This window comes from Colletotrichum truncatum (genome assembly GCF_014235925.2).
Source record: "Colletotrichum truncatum strain CMES1059 chromosome Unknown Contig_0001, whole genome shotgun sequence".
Classification (NCBI taxonomy): domain Eukaryota; kingdom Fungi; phylum Ascomycota; class Sordariomycetes; order Glomerellales; family Glomerellaceae; genus Colletotrichum; species Colletotrichum truncatum.
In genome coordinates, this window is record NW_027222398.1 from 9,017,315 (window position 1) to 9,035,749 (window position 18,435).

The 18,435-nt window shown below is 49.9% G+C and overlaps 7 protein-coding genes across 7 annotated transcripts; 5 read left to right on the top strand and 2 right to left on the bottom strand.

The window, feature by feature from the left end:
* Positions 1–366: 366 nt before the first annotated feature.
* CTRU02_202495 (RNA exonuclease 4) lies at positions 367–1,341 on the top strand (the record flags this gene model as incomplete). The annotated part of the gene is made up of 1 exon (XM_036719912.1): positions 367–1,341. The coding sequence occupies one exon, from the start codon at positions 367–369 to the stop codon at positions 1,339–1,341; it is 975 nt and encodes a 324-aa protein (XP_036588613.1).
* A 146-nt stretch (positions 1,342–1,487) lies between these two features.
* On the bottom strand, positions 1,488–3,093 carry CTRU02_202496 (cyclopropane-fatty-acyl-phospholipid synthase; the record flags this gene model as incomplete). The annotated part of the gene is made up of 4 exons (XM_036719911.1): positions 1,488–1,598; positions 1,650–1,905; positions 1,953–2,617; positions 2,686–3,093. The coding sequence occupies 4 exons, from the start codon at positions 3,091–3,093 to the stop codon at positions 1,488–1,490; spliced, it is 1,440 nt and encodes a 479-aa protein (XP_036588614.1).
* A 2,511-nt stretch (positions 3,094–5,604) lies between these two features.
* CTRU02_202497 (ribonuclease h2 subunit c) lies at positions 5,605–6,185 on the top strand (the record flags this gene model as incomplete). Its single annotated transcript, XM_036719913.1, has 3 exons — positions 5,605–5,746; positions 5,804–6,093; positions 6,144–6,185. The coding sequence occupies 3 exons, from the start codon at positions 5,605–5,607 to the stop codon at positions 6,183–6,185; spliced, it is 474 nt and encodes a 157-aa protein (XP_036588615.1).
* Positions 6,186–6,902: 717 nt separating this feature from the next.
* Positions 6,903–9,875, top strand: CTRU02_202498 (DNA replication licensing factor mcm6; the record flags this gene model as incomplete). Its single annotated transcript, XM_036719914.1, has 3 exons — positions 6,903–7,177; positions 7,243–9,688; positions 9,744–9,875. The coding sequence occupies 3 exons, from the start codon at positions 6,903–6,905 to the stop codon at positions 9,873–9,875; spliced, it is 2,853 nt and encodes a 950-aa protein (XP_036588616.1).
* Positions 9,876–10,509: 634 nt separating this feature from the next.
* CTRU02_202499 (uncharacterized protein) lies at positions 10,510–12,111 on the bottom strand (the record flags this gene model as incomplete). Its single annotated transcript, XM_036719915.1, has 1 exon — positions 10,510–12,111. The coding sequence occupies one exon, from the start codon at positions 12,109–12,111 to the stop codon at positions 10,510–10,512; it is 1,602 nt and encodes a 533-aa protein (XP_036588617.1).
* Positions 12,112–13,784: 1,673 nt separating this feature from the next.
* On the top strand, positions 13,785–15,707 carry CTRU02_202500 (para-nitrobenzyl esterase; the record flags this gene model as incomplete). Its single annotated transcript, XM_070204048.1, has 4 exons — positions 13,785–14,064; positions 14,114–14,326; positions 14,380–15,122; positions 15,300–15,707. The coding sequence occupies 4 exons, from the start codon at positions 13,785–13,787 to the stop codon at positions 15,705–15,707; spliced, it is 1,644 nt and encodes a 547-aa protein (XP_070062630.1).
* Positions 15,708–16,437: 730 nt separating this feature from the next.
* CTRU02_202501 (uncharacterized protein) lies at positions 16,438–17,639 on the top strand (the record flags this gene model as incomplete). The annotated part of the gene is made up of 7 exons (XM_036719917.2): positions 16,438–16,453; positions 16,520–16,561; positions 16,614–16,768; positions 16,829–16,866; positions 16,923–17,060; positions 17,130–17,549; positions 17,600–17,639. The coding sequence occupies 7 exons, from the start codon at positions 16,438–16,440 to the stop codon at positions 17,637–17,639; spliced, it is 849 nt and encodes a 282-aa protein (XP_036588619.2).
* Positions 17,640–18,435: the final 796 nt, after the last annotated feature.

An 18,435-nucleotide genomic window follows, 5' to 3' on the forward strand; every position in this document is an offset into this window, starting at 1 on the left:
TTGATGGATTCTTGCGCAAACTGATTTCTTGCGTTCGGGCGCAGAAGGTGATGGATAAAGTGGGAAGTGGAAGGTGGTGTGGCAGAAAACGCGAATCATCAAAGGCGGTGAACAAACTGCCGCGAATCCCTGTTACGTTGATGAACTTTGGAGGGGCGATCGCCCCACCACTCTTGCACTCTTAAAGACCCCTTTAATTGCATTTTCTCATTTTTCGCCAATTCTGGAATCACCGGGCAGGTTCATCGATCTCTTTTCCGAAATCTTACCAACTTTCAGGCTACGGCGTTTTCAAAGGCAAAGTTTGGTCACTCATGGCCAAATACAAGCCGTGATTACTCAAATCTTCGATTACACTTAGAGACCATGGCTCCTGAGTTGTCGTCAAATTGGAAAAAGCTTCAGGCTCAACTTAAAGCGGCACCTACATCCCCTTCCACTTCTGGGGCAGTAAAGAGGAAAGCCGAAGGGCAAAGTCAACCGCCATCAAAAAAGCCAAAAGTCAAAGCTGACTCCAAACCGTTCTCTAAACCTGTACAACAGAGCACGAAAAGAAAGGATAGTCGCATGGGTGTCACTCAGAGCTCCAAGGTTGAAGTCGACCTGGATCCCAAGCTCAGGGCCACACCGTCTCTTGCACTCTGGGCTGAAAATAATGACATCTCTTCCGAAGCACTGGCTGAGGCCTACGGCCTTGGCGCGAAGGACAACTCGATGCTGGTATCAGAAAAAGACAAGATAAACGCCGGTCTCACGGAAGGAGTTCAAGTTGGCAAATATATCGCCATGGACTGCGAAATGGTGGGCGTTGGACAAGGAGGTTACGAGTCGGCTCTGGCTCGCGTGAGCATTGTCGACTTTCACGGTCGCCAAATCTACGACTCCTATGTGAAACCCCAGGAGAAGGTTACCGACTGGCGAAGTGCCGTGAGCGGCATTCTGCCCAAGCACATGAGATTTGCGCGAGACTTTGATGAAGTTCAGGCCCAAGTCGCCGAGCTTCTCAGGGACAGAATATTAGTCGGGCATGACGTCAAACATGATCTGGATGCCCTTAAGCTCAGTCATTCGATCAAAGATATTCGCGACACGTCCAACCACCCAGGCTTTAAGAAGTTCAGCAATAGCAGGAAACCAGCATTAAGGAGGCTCGCGGAGGAGATTCTCAACGTTACAATTCAAAGCGGTGCGCACTCAAGTATCGAAGATGCTCGAGTTACCATGCTTCTTTTCAGAAAACATAAACCCGCATTCGACGTTGACCACGCAAATCGCTTTCCTAGCTCTGGAGGTCCCCCGTCAAAATCAAAACCGAAGTCCAAGAAGGGCAAGAAGAAATGAGCATCATATTTATCGTTTGCGATGTCGGCTACCCCTTGAGTATGTCATACCTTCGGTTCCCCATTACAATAGCGGGTGCAAGACCTCAGGCCTGTTATAATCCTGGTGGTCTCATGATATCCAACTCGTTACATTCGGAAGAATCCTTACAATGGAATACCCTCCATTAATTCCAGGGCACCTTCGCGGCCCACCGTTATTATCGCATCGCCCAGCGTTTTTGTCAAGAATCCAGCTTCACAATATGTGAAGTAATACTGAGAGTAATTAGCATAGACCACGAAGAGGCTGGGTGGGGTGTCGCTTACCTCCCACTTCCTTCTAAATACATCTATCTCGTCCTCGGTCATATCCTCATGTTCCAGCTTCAATGCTGGTCGGATCTTGGAATCAAAGTTTTGAAGGAATGCCTCCTTCCAAAGTCGCAGAGTTTTTGAGTAGTGGCCACCGATGTTTTCGACCTTCTCAACAATGAGCGTGCCTCTCGACTCGGTAGTAATGTGGTTCAGCAGCTGAGTGATTGATGGGAGGTATCCACCAGGGAAGATGTAATGGTTTATGAAGCTGTACTTGTCAGCGCCGGAATGCAAAAAGATGCGCTTCTCACTTACTCTTCTGATTTGGAATAAGCCTCGTGTCGACCTTCAGGCATGGTGATGCATTGGAAGACGGCGATACCACCCTCCTTCTTCAGCAACTTATCAATGCATGCGAAGTATGTACCCAAGAACTCTTGGCCAACCGCTTCCAGCATTTCAATCGACACAATCTTGTCAAAGGGCTTATCTCCAACCTCTAGTGCCCGGTAGTCCATTAGCTTAACTTCGATCCGATCACTAAAGCCGGCAGCTTCAATCCGCTCCTCTGCAAGGACTTTTTGTTCCTTAGACAAGGTCAAACTGGTAACACGGCACCCGGTCGTCTTTACGGCCTCAATTGCAAACGAACCCCAGCCAGTGCCGATTTCCAACACGTGGTCTGAAGACTTTATGCGAGCGCCGTCAATGAAACGGTGGAGCTTAGTTATTTGTGCTGCCTCTAACGTCTCTTCTGGCGCATTCGGATCGGATTGCAGCTTCCAAATGGGGCACGAATAGGTCATGTCCGGTGACAAGAATGCGGCAAACATTTCGTTACTAATATCGTAATGCGCCGAAATATTGAGGAGCGCATTTGAGAGGGTGTTTGTAGTGCGGGCCAAGCTTGAGATGGCGGATGAAAAGCTGGAGATCCATGTCGTTCCGTTGCCCATTTCTTCGCGGTTGACGATGAAGAGCTGTCCACCAAGCACGTCAGCAAGGAAAGGGACGACATAAACGCAACAATGGAGCAATGTATACTGACCTGGAAGAAGGCAGTCAAGTCTTTGCACTCAACCTCGCCTAGCATGTAAGCTTCCGCGAAGCCCATGTCCGCGAACAAAAAGAGGCGCATCCAAAAGGCATCACTCTTAACGACCAGCTCGACTCGAGGGACAGCGTCCGCGCGGCGTGGGATGTGGTCGCCGTTCGTAAGATTCTCATTGTACTTTGCACCTAGCGTCTGACCAAACACTCTTCGGAACTCAGCAGGCTCATCGACAAGAAGGAGCGTGCCGCGCTCAATCTTGGAGAATACAGAGAGGATGGCGGGCCTGGCCACAGACAGAGCCGGTCCCCAGGTTAAGCTGCCCACCGCACCTCTCACCAATTCCGTCCCGCGAGACAGTGGCTGAGCCACTGCCGCGGGAACCAGGGACGGCAACTTGGGCATGGCTGAGCAGGTCCCCAAGACAAGAATGGAGTTGACGATGTACGTATAAGACGGGAAGCGCAAATGCTTATTGACGAACTAGGCGTCAATTGAGTTGGACGGCACGCAGCGTAAACCTAAAGCAAGGCCTCAAGGTCACTAGGATCTTGCTTCTGCTTGGGGTGATGGAGGGGTTGGAGGGGGGAAGAAATGCTGAAGGTTCACAGGAACAGCAAGACGTGGTTCGCATCTGAGACCAACGGCAGGGCGGGATAGTCATTTTATTTACTACCCTATTCCACCGCACATTGTTCTGGAGGGTGCGGCTGGACCAGGCGCATAGCGCATAGCTCAAAGGATGTCTAATGAACCGGCACATTTTCCCTCTTGCTATGGGATGCAACGAGCGCGTGCTTTTGTCTCGCCCATCGGTACCGTCGCAAGTCCGAGGGCCAAAAATGTGGGCGGAATGGGTCCCGGCTAGGATCATCATGGGTGAGAGGGTGGGTACCGCAGGGGTAGCTCAGACGGGAATCTCTCGGGAGGGGCAGAGGCCTTGGCCATCGTTTGTTTCATTGAGGACGACGACAACGTTAGATTGTTGACCATCAGCGTTGGATTTTGCCCTATAACTAAGCCTCGGCTTCTAGCTCATCTGGAATAAACACCAGACCCGGTAATCCGGTCCCAAGTTTCTTCGGCGTGTTCTTCTATTTGCGAGGAACATCACGAATCGCACTATATATTCACCCAACAAATCAACATTATCTTTTTTTTTTTTTTTTTTTTTGAAGCATAGGGCTTGAGCGGCCACTCCAAGGATGATGTCAACACGCTCAACGGAGATACGGCGAGCCGAATGCATGGAAGGAACGCACACGTGTGCACTGTCTGAGCTTACTCTGCAACTAGGACTTGACACTAGATCCTAGACCAGTGCGCCGCCTGGAGTGGCCGGCCGGCCACCTTCAACCTGGACCTGTTAGTGTTGGACATTCGAGAAGCCGTCTAAAGCTGTGCCATTCCGGCTGGCAGAAAGGCCCGGGCGGACGAAACAAAAGGGTTAGACTACGAGTGCTTGACGACTCAGTTACTGGTCATCGGATGAAGGGCTTTTCGCATCAAGCGCGCTGGCCCTCCTCGAGAACAATCGGTTGTCCTGGTCTAAGAGATGATGAAATTTCACGCACAGATGCTCTTACAAAATGCAACCTGACGGATACTTTCACGAGCAAAGGTGCGGTCTGCTTGCTGACTGATAAAGTGGGATGTCGGCACACACGGACTGCCAGGCCTTGGTAGGTCCCTGCAGTGCCATGGTGGGGAGGGTCGTTTCTGCGATAGAATGTTCCGGTTGATATTCTTCTCCCTCAAGACGCCCCAGCTGTCCGATTAGCAGACCAAGACATGATTCGACCGCGAGTTTTGACGATCAAGGTTATCGGGAGTCACCAAGGGTTTGTCTGCTTACACGAAATCTGTCTGACAAAGAGAAAATGAACAAAAGTCCGTCCGGCGAAGGACAAGTTCCGATCCAACAGAGAAACCTTCGATGATCGGCCTATTGAATTTGGTAAGTCAAGTAGCGAATGAACGCTTTAGCCCGATTTGGGGGTCGTTCCCGTACAGGGTCCTTTGCCCGCATAAGGGACTGCGGAGCAGTTTTCTGCATCTCCCAGAAACTGTAACAAGGGGTTGGGGGTTCGTGTCTACCAAAGTAAACATCAATGACATCAAGACTCTCCACCGCTGCCAATTAAACGGTTAGAGGTTTATTTAGGGGACCTGATCCTGAACTATACTCAGATACAAACTTAGCATGAATCGTGATGAGCCTTTTCAATGTAGACTAGTTCTCGTACCATGTGTAAATGTGTTGAGGGAATATTTTAAAAAAAGATGTCAGCGTGGCGGGGGTGCTGGGAGGGCTTGTCCTGGATGTTTTAGCCATTTTGCGCAACAAACTTGAGGCATGTAACCGATTGCCACGTATCCATACCTTGTCGCAGAACGTCTCGCCAGTTAGTCACTTACTAAATCTATCCCTATACCATGGGAAACGACCATCTCTGGAGGTGCTAGAGACGCAGGACGGAGACGTTTGGGGGGTTGGGTGTTATTCGGCGATTGGACAAGTTTCTTACTTGGCTCGACTGAACAATTTCTGGCTGCGTGTCTCTCACCAGCCGGAAGGGTGTAGCGGTCACTTCCTGGGACCAGCCACACCAACACCAGCTCTAGTGTAGTAGGTCGCCAATTGTGCCATTTCGTCCAATCCCTATCAACGACAGACCCCCCAAAGTACTGAAACAGCGGGATGGTCAAGCCCCAAAGGCAACTGGTGGAGGGGGCTCGAGCGTCTGAACTTGCTTGCCAAGACTGAGTGTTATCGCTGTTGATAAGCTTATCGCAACGCCTTATCGCCAATTAATTGAATTCGCGTGATGGGGTTTTTGGACGCGTCTGCATTCAACTCTGATCGAGGCAACGTCTACCATATACACCACAGCGAAGGCAGAGGACAAATGCACCATGTCGAAACCAATTCTTTCCCTTCAATCAAATCAATCCGATAAAGGAAACAAAGCCGTCGCCAATCTCTTGCCGTGCCGCATTCACCACGACGGTCCAGTTGGCGCGACTGAGCACTTTTGGAATCCGAACAAAGCTGATGGCAAGCATCCCCGTCCCCCCTCGGTTGCCCAATGTGTAGTGCTAACATTATTACCAGATGGAAAGCATGTAGCATACTTTCGTGGCAGAAAGCTTCACGGAACCACAGTCAAGTTGCCAGAGCAATACCGTGGGGTGGTTATGGAGAAGAGCGACAAACCGACTGGCAACCGGCGACCAGAGGTTGAAGAGGAGATTGAAGAGGAGGAACAACAAGTCGAGACGGGTGCCATGGATATCAAGGCTGAATTTGATGAAATCGTCATTTGGGGACACGAGGCAAGCGCCGACGCTGCCTCGGACCCCTACGTCAGGAGTATTGAAGAGTGGTTGACTGTGGCTGAACAGGTATGTTCCAAAAGAGATTTGACGGGGGGCTCTACTAACTATCCATGCAGATACACTCATACCCTCCACCAGAAGCCAGCAATGGTGCGTAGCGGAATAGGCAGATGGCCTATGGGCAGAAATTAGTCAGTTCAAGAGAGACATAGTCTTTCAGTTGCATGAGTGACCCACGTGGGAACTCCGGTCTCGAATTGTAGAACCGGAGCGTGTCACATGAACTGATTTCTCACACTGCTATGTATGATTGTGATTCAGTTTTGACTTCTGAATGAGCAAAACAGACAGACTTGGTCTTGAGATTACATTGTCGGACATGGGATTGGATGGCAATGACGATGGCATTTGAAGGCGTTTCGGCAGATTATCAAGATATCCAGTATAATTTTTATTTTATTTTCTTCAACTACATATATCTTACATTCCCCCAGATCATTCGCAACTTTATATGTGGTGGGATATCACGATAGAGGGTGTCATGCAGTGCGGAAACGATATGCTCTCCTTGACGTGTACTAACAATTTACCACAAAGGGCTAGCGCGCATGCACCCAATTAAAGCCGTCGCGATAGCAACGCGCTCCGACGCGCCTTCTGCCCCTCGCGCGACAAAATCAATTAAGCCCCCCCCTGGTTAGCTCTGCCGTCTCCATACTGCGAAAAAGGATCCATCGCATCCCACCACCCAAAAACCCACCTCCCCAAAAATCACGATCTAGCATCACCGCCTTCAACCCCCACCGCCAGCGCTGCTCTACTTTTCTGAACCGACAATATCAGGTTGAGCGGTCGCAAGCAGCAACAATACAAAAATGGCTCCCTCTAGCGATGCCGGCTACCTAATGTCGGACGCCCCGTCCCGCTCGGCGGCTACCCCTAAACGCTCCTTTATGCCCAGCTCCTCCGCCGGCAGGCCACGAGTGCCACCTTCTGAGAGCATGGGCGCTCCCAGTGATGACGAGGCCGAGGGCTTCGCTGATGATCAAGTCCCCCGCGGATCAAGGATACCAGACGCTGCCAACATTCCAAAGGTTGAGGACAGGATTGGTTTGATGGTCCAAGACCACTTCGAAGGTTTTATCGAGGGGTAAGTGACATGCTTCTTAATCACCCCATTTGTGGTAAACACTCTTCTGACGACACCATATGCAGATTTGTTGAAGACCCGACTTCTTCAGGTGCACCGGTGTCCAGTGCCGTTACCACGGATAAGTACTACGTCGCCCAGATACATGGTATGCGGGACCTTCAACTCTCGACATTCTACGTCGACTTCAGACACCTTGTTTCCTGGCAGAACGGTGAACTGGCCGACGGTGTGATGCGTGGCTACTACCGCTTCCTCCCCTTTCTTACTGCCGCACTTCACAACATGATTGCCAAGTACGAACCACAGTACTTCAGAGAGCACAGGCAGCCGACCTCCTCAAGCAACCAGACCACATCGGCCGCAAGCAACGTTGGCTCTGCTAGCCAGTCAGAGATGGGTGGAAAGACGAGCAACCAGCAGACGGACAAGCTTTTCTCCATCGCCTTTTACAACTTACCCCTCGTTTCCCGAGTGCGAAGCCTCAGAGCGGCCAACATTGGCCAGCTGCTTTCCATTTCTGGTACCGTCACGCGGACGTCTGAGGTTCGTCCTGAGCTGTCGCTTGCTACTTTTGTCTGCGAAGCCTGCAGGACGGTCGTGCCCAATGTCGAGCAGACCTTTAGATACACCGAGCCCACACAATGTCCCAACATGACATGCTTGAACCGCCAAGCGTGGCAGCTTGATATAAGGCATAGCACTTTCGTGGATTGGCAGAAGGTGCGAATCCAGGAGAACAGCTCCGAGATTCCTACCGGAAGCATGCCTCGTACGATGGATGTCATCTTGCGCGGTGAGATTGTGGACCGGGCCAAGGCTGGAGAAAAGTGTATCTTTACAGGCGCCCTCATCGTTGTGCCCGACGTCAGCCAGCTCGGCCTTCCAGGTCTGAGACCGACGGCTGTCAGGGATGACAAGGGTGCCGGACGTGGAGCTGATGTTGGAGGTTCCGGTGTCACTGGTCTGAAGGCTCTTGGTGTTCGTGACCTGACTTACCGTCTGGCCTTCCTCGCCTGCATGATCACTCCCGATACTTCAACGCCGGGCCAGTCCGCAAATGGTCAAGTACAAGACATCATCAGCTCGTTGACTCAGGATAAGTCTGCCGAATCCGCAGAGTCGGTCGAGGCCGCTCAAGCTGCTGTGCTGTCGTCCATGAACGAGTCCGAGATCAACGAACTGCGTGACATGGTACACAGTGATCATATTTATTCTCGCCTGGTGCAGTCAATTGCACCCACCGTGTACGGCCACGAGGTTGTGAAGAAGGGTTTACTGCTTCAGCTCATGTCTGGCGTGCACAAGACAACAGCTGAAGGCATGGAGCTGAGAGGTGACATCAATATTTGCATCGTGGGTGACCCCTCTACCTCCAAGTCGCAGTTCCTCAAGTATATCTGCTCCTTCGCTCCTCGCGCCGTCTACACTAGTGGTAAGGCATCCTCTGCCGCTGGTCTTACAGCTGCGGTTGTCAAGGATGAGGAGACTGGCGACTTTACTATTGAGGCTGGTGCCCTCATGTTGGCAGACAACGGCATCTGTGCCATTGATGAGTTCGACAAGATGGACATTGCCGATCAGGTCGCTATCCACGAAGCCATGGAACAGCAGACCATTTCTATTGCCAAGGCCGGTATCCAGGCTACTCTGAACGCCCGCACTTCTATCCTTGCCGCCGCCAACCCTGTCGGCGGCCGTTACAACCGCAAGACCACCCTGCGTGCCAATATCAACATGAGCGCTCCCATTATGTCGCGTTTCGATCTTTTCTTCGTCGTCCTTGATGAGTGCAATGAGTCGGTCGATCGCCATCTTGCTGAGCACATTGTCGGCATTCACCAACTGCGTGACGCCGCTATTGAGCCCGAATTCAGCACTGAACAGCTTCAGCGATACATCCGCTTCGCTCGTACCTTCCGTCCTGAGTTCTCTGCTGAGGCCAAGGAGGTTCTTGTAGAGAAATACAAGGAGCTTCGCGCCGATGACGCGCAAGGCGGAATTGGCAAGAACTCATACCGTATCACTGTCCGTCAATTGGAAAGTATGATTCGTCTGTCAGAGGCGATTGCGAAGACGAACTGTGTCGAGGAAATCTCTTCCGAGATGGTCGTTGAAGCTTTCAATCTCCTCAGGCAAAGTATCATTTCCGTTGAGCACGATGACATCGAGGTTGATGACGATGAGCCTGAGGATAGCGCCACCTTACGCCGCGCGGCATCCGAGGCAGCTGGCCAGCCCCTGGAAGATGACAATGCTATGGCTGTTGATGACTCCACACCCGCAGCGGAGAGGCGGCCTAAACAGACCATCACCTACGACAAGTATGTGAGCATGGTCAACATGTTTCTGCAGCGTGTTGTTGAGGACGAGAATGAGGGTGGTGAGGGTGTTGAAGGCGAGGAGCTTGTGCTCTGGTATCTGGAACAGAAGGAAGAGGAGCTCCAGGGTGAGGAGGATTACCACCGGGAGAAGGCACTGGCGAAAATGGTGCTCAAGAAGATGGTCAAGGTAATATTTCATCCACAATCTGTCACTGCTAAACAGAAACTAATTCGGGCTACAGAACAACTTCCTCATGGCTGTCCGTGGCGAAGGCCTGTTGGACGACGATGGCAACGCTGGCGAAGGAGCATCTGCCACTCCCGCACGTATTGTGTATGTTGTGCACCCCAACGCCGCTGTTGAGGAGATTTAAGTGTTTGCGGTTCCGTGGGTGGTGGGTGCTGGGTTGATCTGAAGGGAAGCGGAGTTGAACATGTATGACGACAAGGAAAAAGTAATGTCTGCGGCATTTTGAACTTGAAAGCCTTGAGCAGGTAGGAAGGGTATGTCGAGCTTGTCTTGAAACGGCTCGGGAGTTGCGGCGTTGGTGAAGAATTACCGTGCTATGGAGATTACATGCACAAAGCTGAGAGATTTGAAGTTACTTCGATATCAAGGTGGTACAAATGTTTTGCGGATGAATATCAATGTTGCTGGCTTCGAAATAAAATACTGTGAAACCGTACCAAGCCTTACAGTCACCGTTTCAGGAGGTTGTAGGCTACAGTAACTGACAATTTATCCCACTTCGCTCTTCGTCTGGACATAACAACCATTACACATCCGAGGACCCATGGTTTGGTATGATAAATACAATGGGAAAGACGGAAAAATAGCAATCAAGAAGTTATGAATCTGACTCAATTTGTATACAGGGTGTCATGCTATATTCGTAATTCTATTATGAAAAACCCGGTTCGCCTCTGGACGCAGAGCCTGCAGCACAGGGTAAGGTAAGTTTCGAGAAGGAAAGCCGTGTATGTCGTCGTTAGTACAATTTGCATTTACTAGAACAGTGTCCCATCATCATGAACCTGCGGGATGAAATTGGGACAAAGCCAACCTCTACCTTCGGGACAAGTGAAGATCAACTGCCCGTTTCCGCGCAGCAACCCCATCTGGAACCGCCATTCAGTCTTTACGGTAATCCCATTGATCCGAAGCCAGTAAGCCAGAATACCCTCCGGCGTACATGCCTCATTGTCGTGACCGTCAGCCGTTTTGGCTCTTGTCTTGGTGTTGAACCCCTTCCACTTGGCGCTCTCCTTCTCCAGCGCCCGGAGGTGGATGAACTCGCGATACAGAGCCAGATAGGTGAACATGGCGTTGGGACGTCCGAAAGCCGTGATGTCAGTGACACCCGCACGCAGTTCACCGTCGTGCAGCATCGCGTACCATGTCCAATCCAGTGCGACGCGGGGGGCCAGGATGCCGTTCTCAGGCACTTTGAGGGACGATAGCGCGGGCGAGTCACCCCAGAATTGCAGATCTAGGCGTCCCTTGTAGATATAGTCGTATGAAATGCCCTGCTCGACCATGTAACGCTGCACCTGTTGGCCGGCGAGGTAGAGGGCTTTCCACTGGCTAAGCTGGTGGTTCAACTTCTCCTCTCCACACACCTTAACCAGTACCTCGGGAGGGTTTACCGCCTTCTCCTTGACGTCGTCTAGTTTCATGATCTCGACGGTCTTGAGGGCGTCTCCGAAGCAAGACTTAAGATGTTTTGTGATGCTTTCTTTATCAACACCGTCGCCTGAGTCGTGATTGACATCCTCCAAATACGTAAAGACGTGGATATCAACGCCACCGGTGCCAGTCCACGTCTTGACCAGCTTCTCATTCTGGTCCTTGCAGGTTTTCAGATAAGTTCGCAGGAAACCGGTATATACAATCGCCAGGCGACCCTTGTCGTCGGCGGCGCGATGAAGTGTGCATGTCGTCTTACTGCCCGCGCGAATGTGTAGCTTGCCACTGTCCAAGAGCTCGAGCACTGGCTTCTCGTCGCCGGGATCGACCGAATCGCAGTCGGGAAGGAGATTCGATATCCACGGCGTAGCGCCGTAGGGTGCTGCAGTCTCGTTGGCCCAGGAGAGCATCAGCACACCCTCCTGCGTGAGCTCGACCTGCCATGTGACGGGCCAATAGTATTCGGTGTCGGAGGTGAATAGCTCTACTTCGGTCTTGGTATCGACAAGAGAGAGAGATCCGCTATCGAGAAGACGGAGCTCGTAGCGGCCGGAGGGGGAGGTCAGGTGGAAAGGCGACAGCTTTTGGCCGGCTTCAAGCCTCGATACCTTCTTCGCTAAGGGTGGTTTCGCGTCGCTGGCTGGGGCTGGCGGCGCGGAATGTGAAGGCGCGGCTACTGCCGATTCGGCGGGCGCTGGTGAAGGCGTGGCAACAACACCATGATCCTCGCCTATGTTGTCGTTTTGGTTGATAGGGCTCACCACGTTGGTGGACGCGTCCTTGGTCGGCCCTGGCGCAAGGCCCCCGATCTTGGTGGGCGCATTATAACCGACGTGGGGGAGCTGGGGAACCAGAAATATCGCCGCGATGAGGAATACGGCGACCACTAGGGACAGCCGCAGACATGTGCCACTCAGCATCATGAACGGTGCGCGTTATGGCTGGATGAACCACCCATTGCTTTTGTGTTTCGACTTGTTCCGAATTGGAAAGGGGCTTGCTGAGGCGGCACCTGAATCCTCAATGCGGCGCGGATGTGCGACCATATCGGTTTATCGCTTACTGACGCCAAAGCCTTGACTTTATGCAGATATCGGGAAGTATGTCTCGAATACTTACATAACCGTCTGGCTGAGCAACTCACTCTCACCTAAATCTAAACATACCTAAGACATTGGCACTAGTTATCGCTAAGAAACAAAGAATCCAAGTTGCACAAATTCCTTTCGTATTGAATTGCAGTGCCCGCATAAGAGAGAGAAAGCGAAAGTCTCAGCCGTGCATGAAGCTGCGCTAATGGTTACCATCGATGCAGCCAAGCCATCCAGTTCACTTCAACACCTGAAACTTACATTTGAATATATCTAACTTCTAATCTAAGAGGATTTGATCTCCAAATCACGTATTATATCAGTACAATCAATCCTGGCGTGATTATTGAGACTAGGATGTTGCATGCCTGCACAGGGTCGTCAACTTGCCTCGTCACACCTGGCCCTACCTTACGCGGCTAAAATAAAGACAGGCTATTGAGATGGAAACAGAATAATGCCAGGGGATTCATCCTACTAGCAGTATCTCTCTCGAAATGACATGCTCTCGTGACATTAACAACCGCCACCCTGTCAATGCTGCCAGCCATAATAGGCAGGAAAGCCGCTGTGCATCTCATTTTGTATTGGTGTATTTCGGTTCAATCATCAGACAATTAGCCTTTTCAAAGTCCCAAAGAAATTGAGATTGTAAAGTTCGAAGGTGATGGCGAGGCATATTACTTGTGCTGCGCTGGTACAATTATGCCTGCTTCGTTTTATTACTACCTTAGGTACCTATGTAGGCATTTGGCTCCTCTATCAATCAACGGTTTAGGTAAGTTTGGCCTGCTAGTGAGCGGGCGAATTTACGTCGAATTTCAATTTATGCGACAACAGTACGGGATATACCTGCTACTAAAGTCAGCACGAGGCCCGGCACTCCCATGTGCTTCATTCAGCCCTAATTGTTGGCCGAGAGAGGCAAGTAAACCTTGAGAATACTAATGTGTTACAAAGAAATAAGACCAGAATGGTTGATAGAACCACCCAATGTGGTGTCAATCTACCATGTATTGGTTCCAATAGAATCTGGGAGTGATGCAAGTACCTCGTTACAAAACTACTTAATCCTTCTGATGATACGCGACAGCGATGGGAACAAGCTACCGATAAGCCGAAGCCATGACCTGATTTAGTAGTATCCCCAATCCACGTTGATCACAATGCATTGCTCTTTAGAGTTATTGAGAGTACTGGAGGATGCATGTGAGAGGCACAGCAACCCCGCTCTACAACAGTTCCAAAAGCCTCACAATAAGTGATTACCGCCATTTCCAAAATGAGATAAGTGCCTTGCGGCTATGAAATTATTAAATCCTTCCGTCGGAGCAGTTGTCCGTCTTCCGGCCTGATCCTACTTTGGTCGAATCCTAACAACTTGACCTGGGTTTTGATGTTACTGCGGGATTGGTACTTTGGTATTCAGCTTTGGCAATAAAAAGCTTGTTTTGGGCCCTGAATTGTTTTTATCTGTATTGAAGGTAGTGATAGTATTTTGCAGAATGTACTACTCGCACATCTTTACCGCTGCGCTTCTCAGTGCTGGTGTGTTGGCTGAAACTGCCGTCTCACCAACCGTCGTTATCGATGCTGGCACAATTGTCGGTACGAATGTGTTATTACCTTCGTCAACGGTTGCCGTGAACAAGTTTCTCGGTATTCCTTATGCACAACCCCCTATCAATGAGAACCGCTTCCTACCTCCCAAACCTGTAACTCAATTCACCGAAAGCCCGCTGATTGCGAAATCCTGGGGATACAAATGCCTAGAGGTCCTTGGCAGTAAGTTAATGAGCTCACATAAAAGATTTTCCTTTATTAACGTGACTAGATAGCAATGGGTCCCCCGAAAGCGAAGACTGTCTTTTCTTGAACGTCTATACCCCGGCCGGAGTGAAGTGCTCAACTGCGGGCCGGCCAGTCCTCGTGTGGATTCATGGCGGATGGTTACGGTCTGGAACAGCGAGTCAATCAGCTTTCGACGGATCTGTGTTTGCAGCCGAGCAAGGCGTAGTAGTTGTGACTTTCAACTACCGTCTGAACGGTACTCTTGCTTAGGTTTCCAAAAGCCCCAATGGCTGCTAACACAAGTCTTAGTTTTCGGCTTCCCCAACTCGCCCCAACTGTCACTTGAGCAACAGAACCTTGGCTTTCTTGACCAACGTCTTGCTCTCGAATGGGTGCAGTCTAACATCCGAGCATTTGGTGGCGATCCTTCCAAGGTTACCATCGCAGGAGAATCCTCGGGCGGATCGTCTGTCGACCGTCTCGTCACTACCATTCATTCCAAGCCTCCATTTCGCGCTGCTGCTTGTTCAAGTGGCCAAGCGACAGTCAGCGCGATCGGACGAGACGCTGGGCCACTCTCATGGACAGCTCTTGTCTCCCTTCTCGGTTGCAATGGAAAAGATGAGATTGAATGTGTACGTGGCATCGACGCTGAGACTATTCGAGGGTTGGCCGTTGCAAACAATCTCGACTTCAGTCCTGTGAACGACAATATCACACAGAAAGAACTTCCTTATCTTCCAACCCGAGCAGCAGGTGGTGTTGCGCCTGTTCCGTTGTTGATTGGCACCACTGGACAAGAGGGCACTTATCTCGCTCCTATGTATAATTTGAACGTCTCAACAGTCACCGAGGAGATGTTACCTCAGTTCCTTAGTGGACTGACTGGTGGAGATATCGAGCTTGTCGGCGGCATCATGCAGGTCATACAACTTATACAGAGATCTACCGGCCTTTCTGTGTTTCATTCCGCAGCCACCGTTTACACAGAAGTTATTTATCAATGTGTAAGTACTGTATCTCTCTCAACTGCGATTGCTACTAGCCTAATCGAGCTTTTTCCCTTGGTTGTATCAACATTCCTTTACATTTTCTCCACTTTTCGTCTCCTTTTCCCATGTTCACTCCAGCCCGTCCTTGTATCACAGGCAATACATGCGAGATAGCCTGGGGAAGAGGAAATTTGTTTCATCAACAAAGAAGTCGAAGCTGATTAAGAACTATGCTAGCCTGCTCTTCTTGTATCCCGTGCCTCGTCACAGAGCGAAATTCCAACGTGGAGATACTTCTACAACGCATCGTTCCCTAATCTAGCTGCTGAGGGCTACACATCTGAAGAGTTAGGGGCATCTCATGGTTCAGATACCTCAATGATTTTGGGGACGTATCCCAGAGAGGGTGCCACAACCTGGCAGGTCGAGCTTAGCCGACAAGTGCAGAGACTGTGGGGAAATTTTGTTAAAGACCCTTCTGGGGCGGGCCCTGGTTGGAACAGGGTGGACGCTGGTGGCAACAACATTGCATGCGTTGGTTGTGCCGCGGGCGAAAAACCCATCATTTTGGAGTCTGCTACCATTGACAGCCGTTGCGCGATTTACGAGCCCTTCTTTGGTCGGGTTAAAACTCCATTCGTATAGCTCTAGATGGATTGTGCGCTTCACCTCAAGATGAGGAGCCTGTTCAAGGGGTTTGAGGATATGCTGGACAAGGCAACACAAGAGGGAAGTATGGCCATAGGTTGACCGACTTCTATCAATAATCGGAGTGAAGATCATATGATTTGGCGGCGGGGATAATATAGGTTACCAGTCAACTTCCCAGCTCTTGCAGCAATACAAGGGTTCAACGTCTGTTTCTGGAAATGCCCCCGCGTTCGTTATTGTCCTGCCGCATACTTGCATGATCAATATAGCCAAGGAGAGGGGTAAAGATGCGTCGCTGAAGGAGGTATATAAGCCGTTGCACTCCGATAGTCCTAAGATTGGCGGTCATTTGGAAATGTCCATTTACCTAGTCATAATTAGTTGTGACTACTGGCTACGATCATGAGTGGTATCAGTGCTGTGGCGAGCGGCGCCCCTGCCAGTACCAACAATACCGTCGAACTAATTCCTGAGGAGGTATATGACGCATTAAACCACCAAAGTTCTTAGAAGTCTTCCTAACGACGTTTGATTTGCAGCTGGAGGTTGATAGCGCGTCAGAACTTGGAAGCGTAAGTAACTGTGCTTTGTGAAATATAATCTGTCGTTTCTCTTGACTTATAAGCTGGAGCTGATTTGTTGTCGATAGAGTCTCGCTTCTTCTACCACCAGTATATCTAGGTCCATCCTTGATTATCGAATCGAAAATGGCCGGACATACCATATGTACAAGGACGGTAGTGAGTTCCATCATTTCTCCAAGAAACCCTTGTCAAATCTTATCTAATGACTTTGTAAAACAAAAGAATATCTTTTCCCTAACGACGAAACTGAGAAGGAAAGGCTAGGTAAGCTTGTAAACTATATGAAGTTTCAATTTGACATTGACAAAACAGCTAGACCTGCAACACCACATGTTTCTTTTGACTCTTGACAATGCTCTGGGGCTTGCTCCTCCAAACAAGCCGGACTCCAAGGTTAGACGCGTTTTGGACGTCGGAACCGGTAGCGGAATTTGGGCTGTGGATTTTGGTGAAGAACATCCTGATGCAGAGGTAATGGTCAATCCTTGACTAACAGACGCTGTACGATTCCAAATGCTAAACAGATCCCAGGTTGTTGGCATCGATCTTTCCCCTTCAATGCCAGAATTGTAAGCCCATTTTCTGCCGACCGAGCAAAAATGAAACATTTACTGATAGCGGCTAGTGTACCCTCTAATGTCAAGTTCGAAATTGATGACTTGGAAGAGGAATGGAACTACTCACAACCTTTTGATTACATTCACAGCCGAATGATGAATTCATGCGTAGGAGACTGGAAGATCTATATGAAGAAAGCATTCGAGTAAGTGATTTTCCACAGCAGAACAGTGTCTTTTGGTCGCGTATGCTGTTCTGACTAGCTTTCCCCCAGCAACCTCGCTCCAGGTGGATATTTCGAAGTGCAGGAATACGATCTCTTTCCCCAATCTGATGATGGCACTTTGAAACCAGAGTCTTCTCTCTCAAAATGTGTTAATCTCATGTACGAGGCTTCGGTAATCTTCGGACGTCCATACCAGCACATACCACCTCTTGTGGACATGATGAAAGAGGTAGGCTTCGTTGATGTCTCGATGAACACCTTCAAGTGGCCCACGAATGATTGGCCAAAAAATCGCAAATACAAAGAATTGGGAATCTGTAACAATGAAAACGCTTGTATCGGTTTTGAGGGATTCACCATGGCCCCTCTAACGAGAGCTCACAGTTGGACGAGAGAAGAAGTCCTTGTTTTCCTCACTCAAGTGCGGAAGGATTTAAAAGACAGGTCTATTCATGCCTACTGGCCTATGTGAGTCAAAACCTTCCTTTTAGGAATTTACTCTGCTAACGGAAAGCTAGGTATTCTTTTTATGGAAGGAAACCGACGGAAGAAGAGTAGACTCTTAACAAAGGTTAAAGCTCAGATTATACACCCTGCTGAGAGGAATCTGTGTGGCTGAAGTCATCGCGGGCCGGTTACAAGGGTGCTCGAGTTGTTAAGCCAGGTAGCTCAGTAGGAGCTATTAGGAGTCCCATGTCTACGTTTGAATTCATTGAGGCCCACCAGGAGTTCTTCGGTTAATATGGCTGCTCTTTTTAACTCAGAGTCTCTTCAAATTTATTTTTTCCTCAGTGCTTTTGTTTCTTTGCGCTGAAGAACTGTTAGCTGAATCATAGCTGGATCATACGTAGCAAGAACGCGTAGTCCATTAGTAAAAAGAAAACATGCCACCTGTGAAAAGGGATAAAAAGTTTACACCACTGATAAGCCAAAGCTAGCCACACCTTTCGACATATATCCTGGCTAGAGACATGCTAGCTTTACATTAGTATTAAACCCCAACTGAGGAGGTAAGGCAAGCTCACAAGCCACACCCGATCATTTGCTAAGGTAACCTCACGCAGCACACTGCGTCTGCAATGCGGCTTATTTGTGAGACAACTCAGCATCACATGCGCCGCCGCACTTGGTAGCCAAACCTTCCGAAATAGGTAATGTTTGTAGCGCCCGTCAATGGACCGGCCCTATAGCGCTTCAAAGTGTGGACCTCAGTCACGATAACGCAAAACCCAACAAGTGGGTTTCGATGAATTGGGAATTGCGAAGCGCTCCGATAAGTGCGTTGGGTCAAACCCAATTTTCACCCACCAGCCCGTTACGATTGACAGGTCGCAACCCAAAAAAAAAAAAAAAA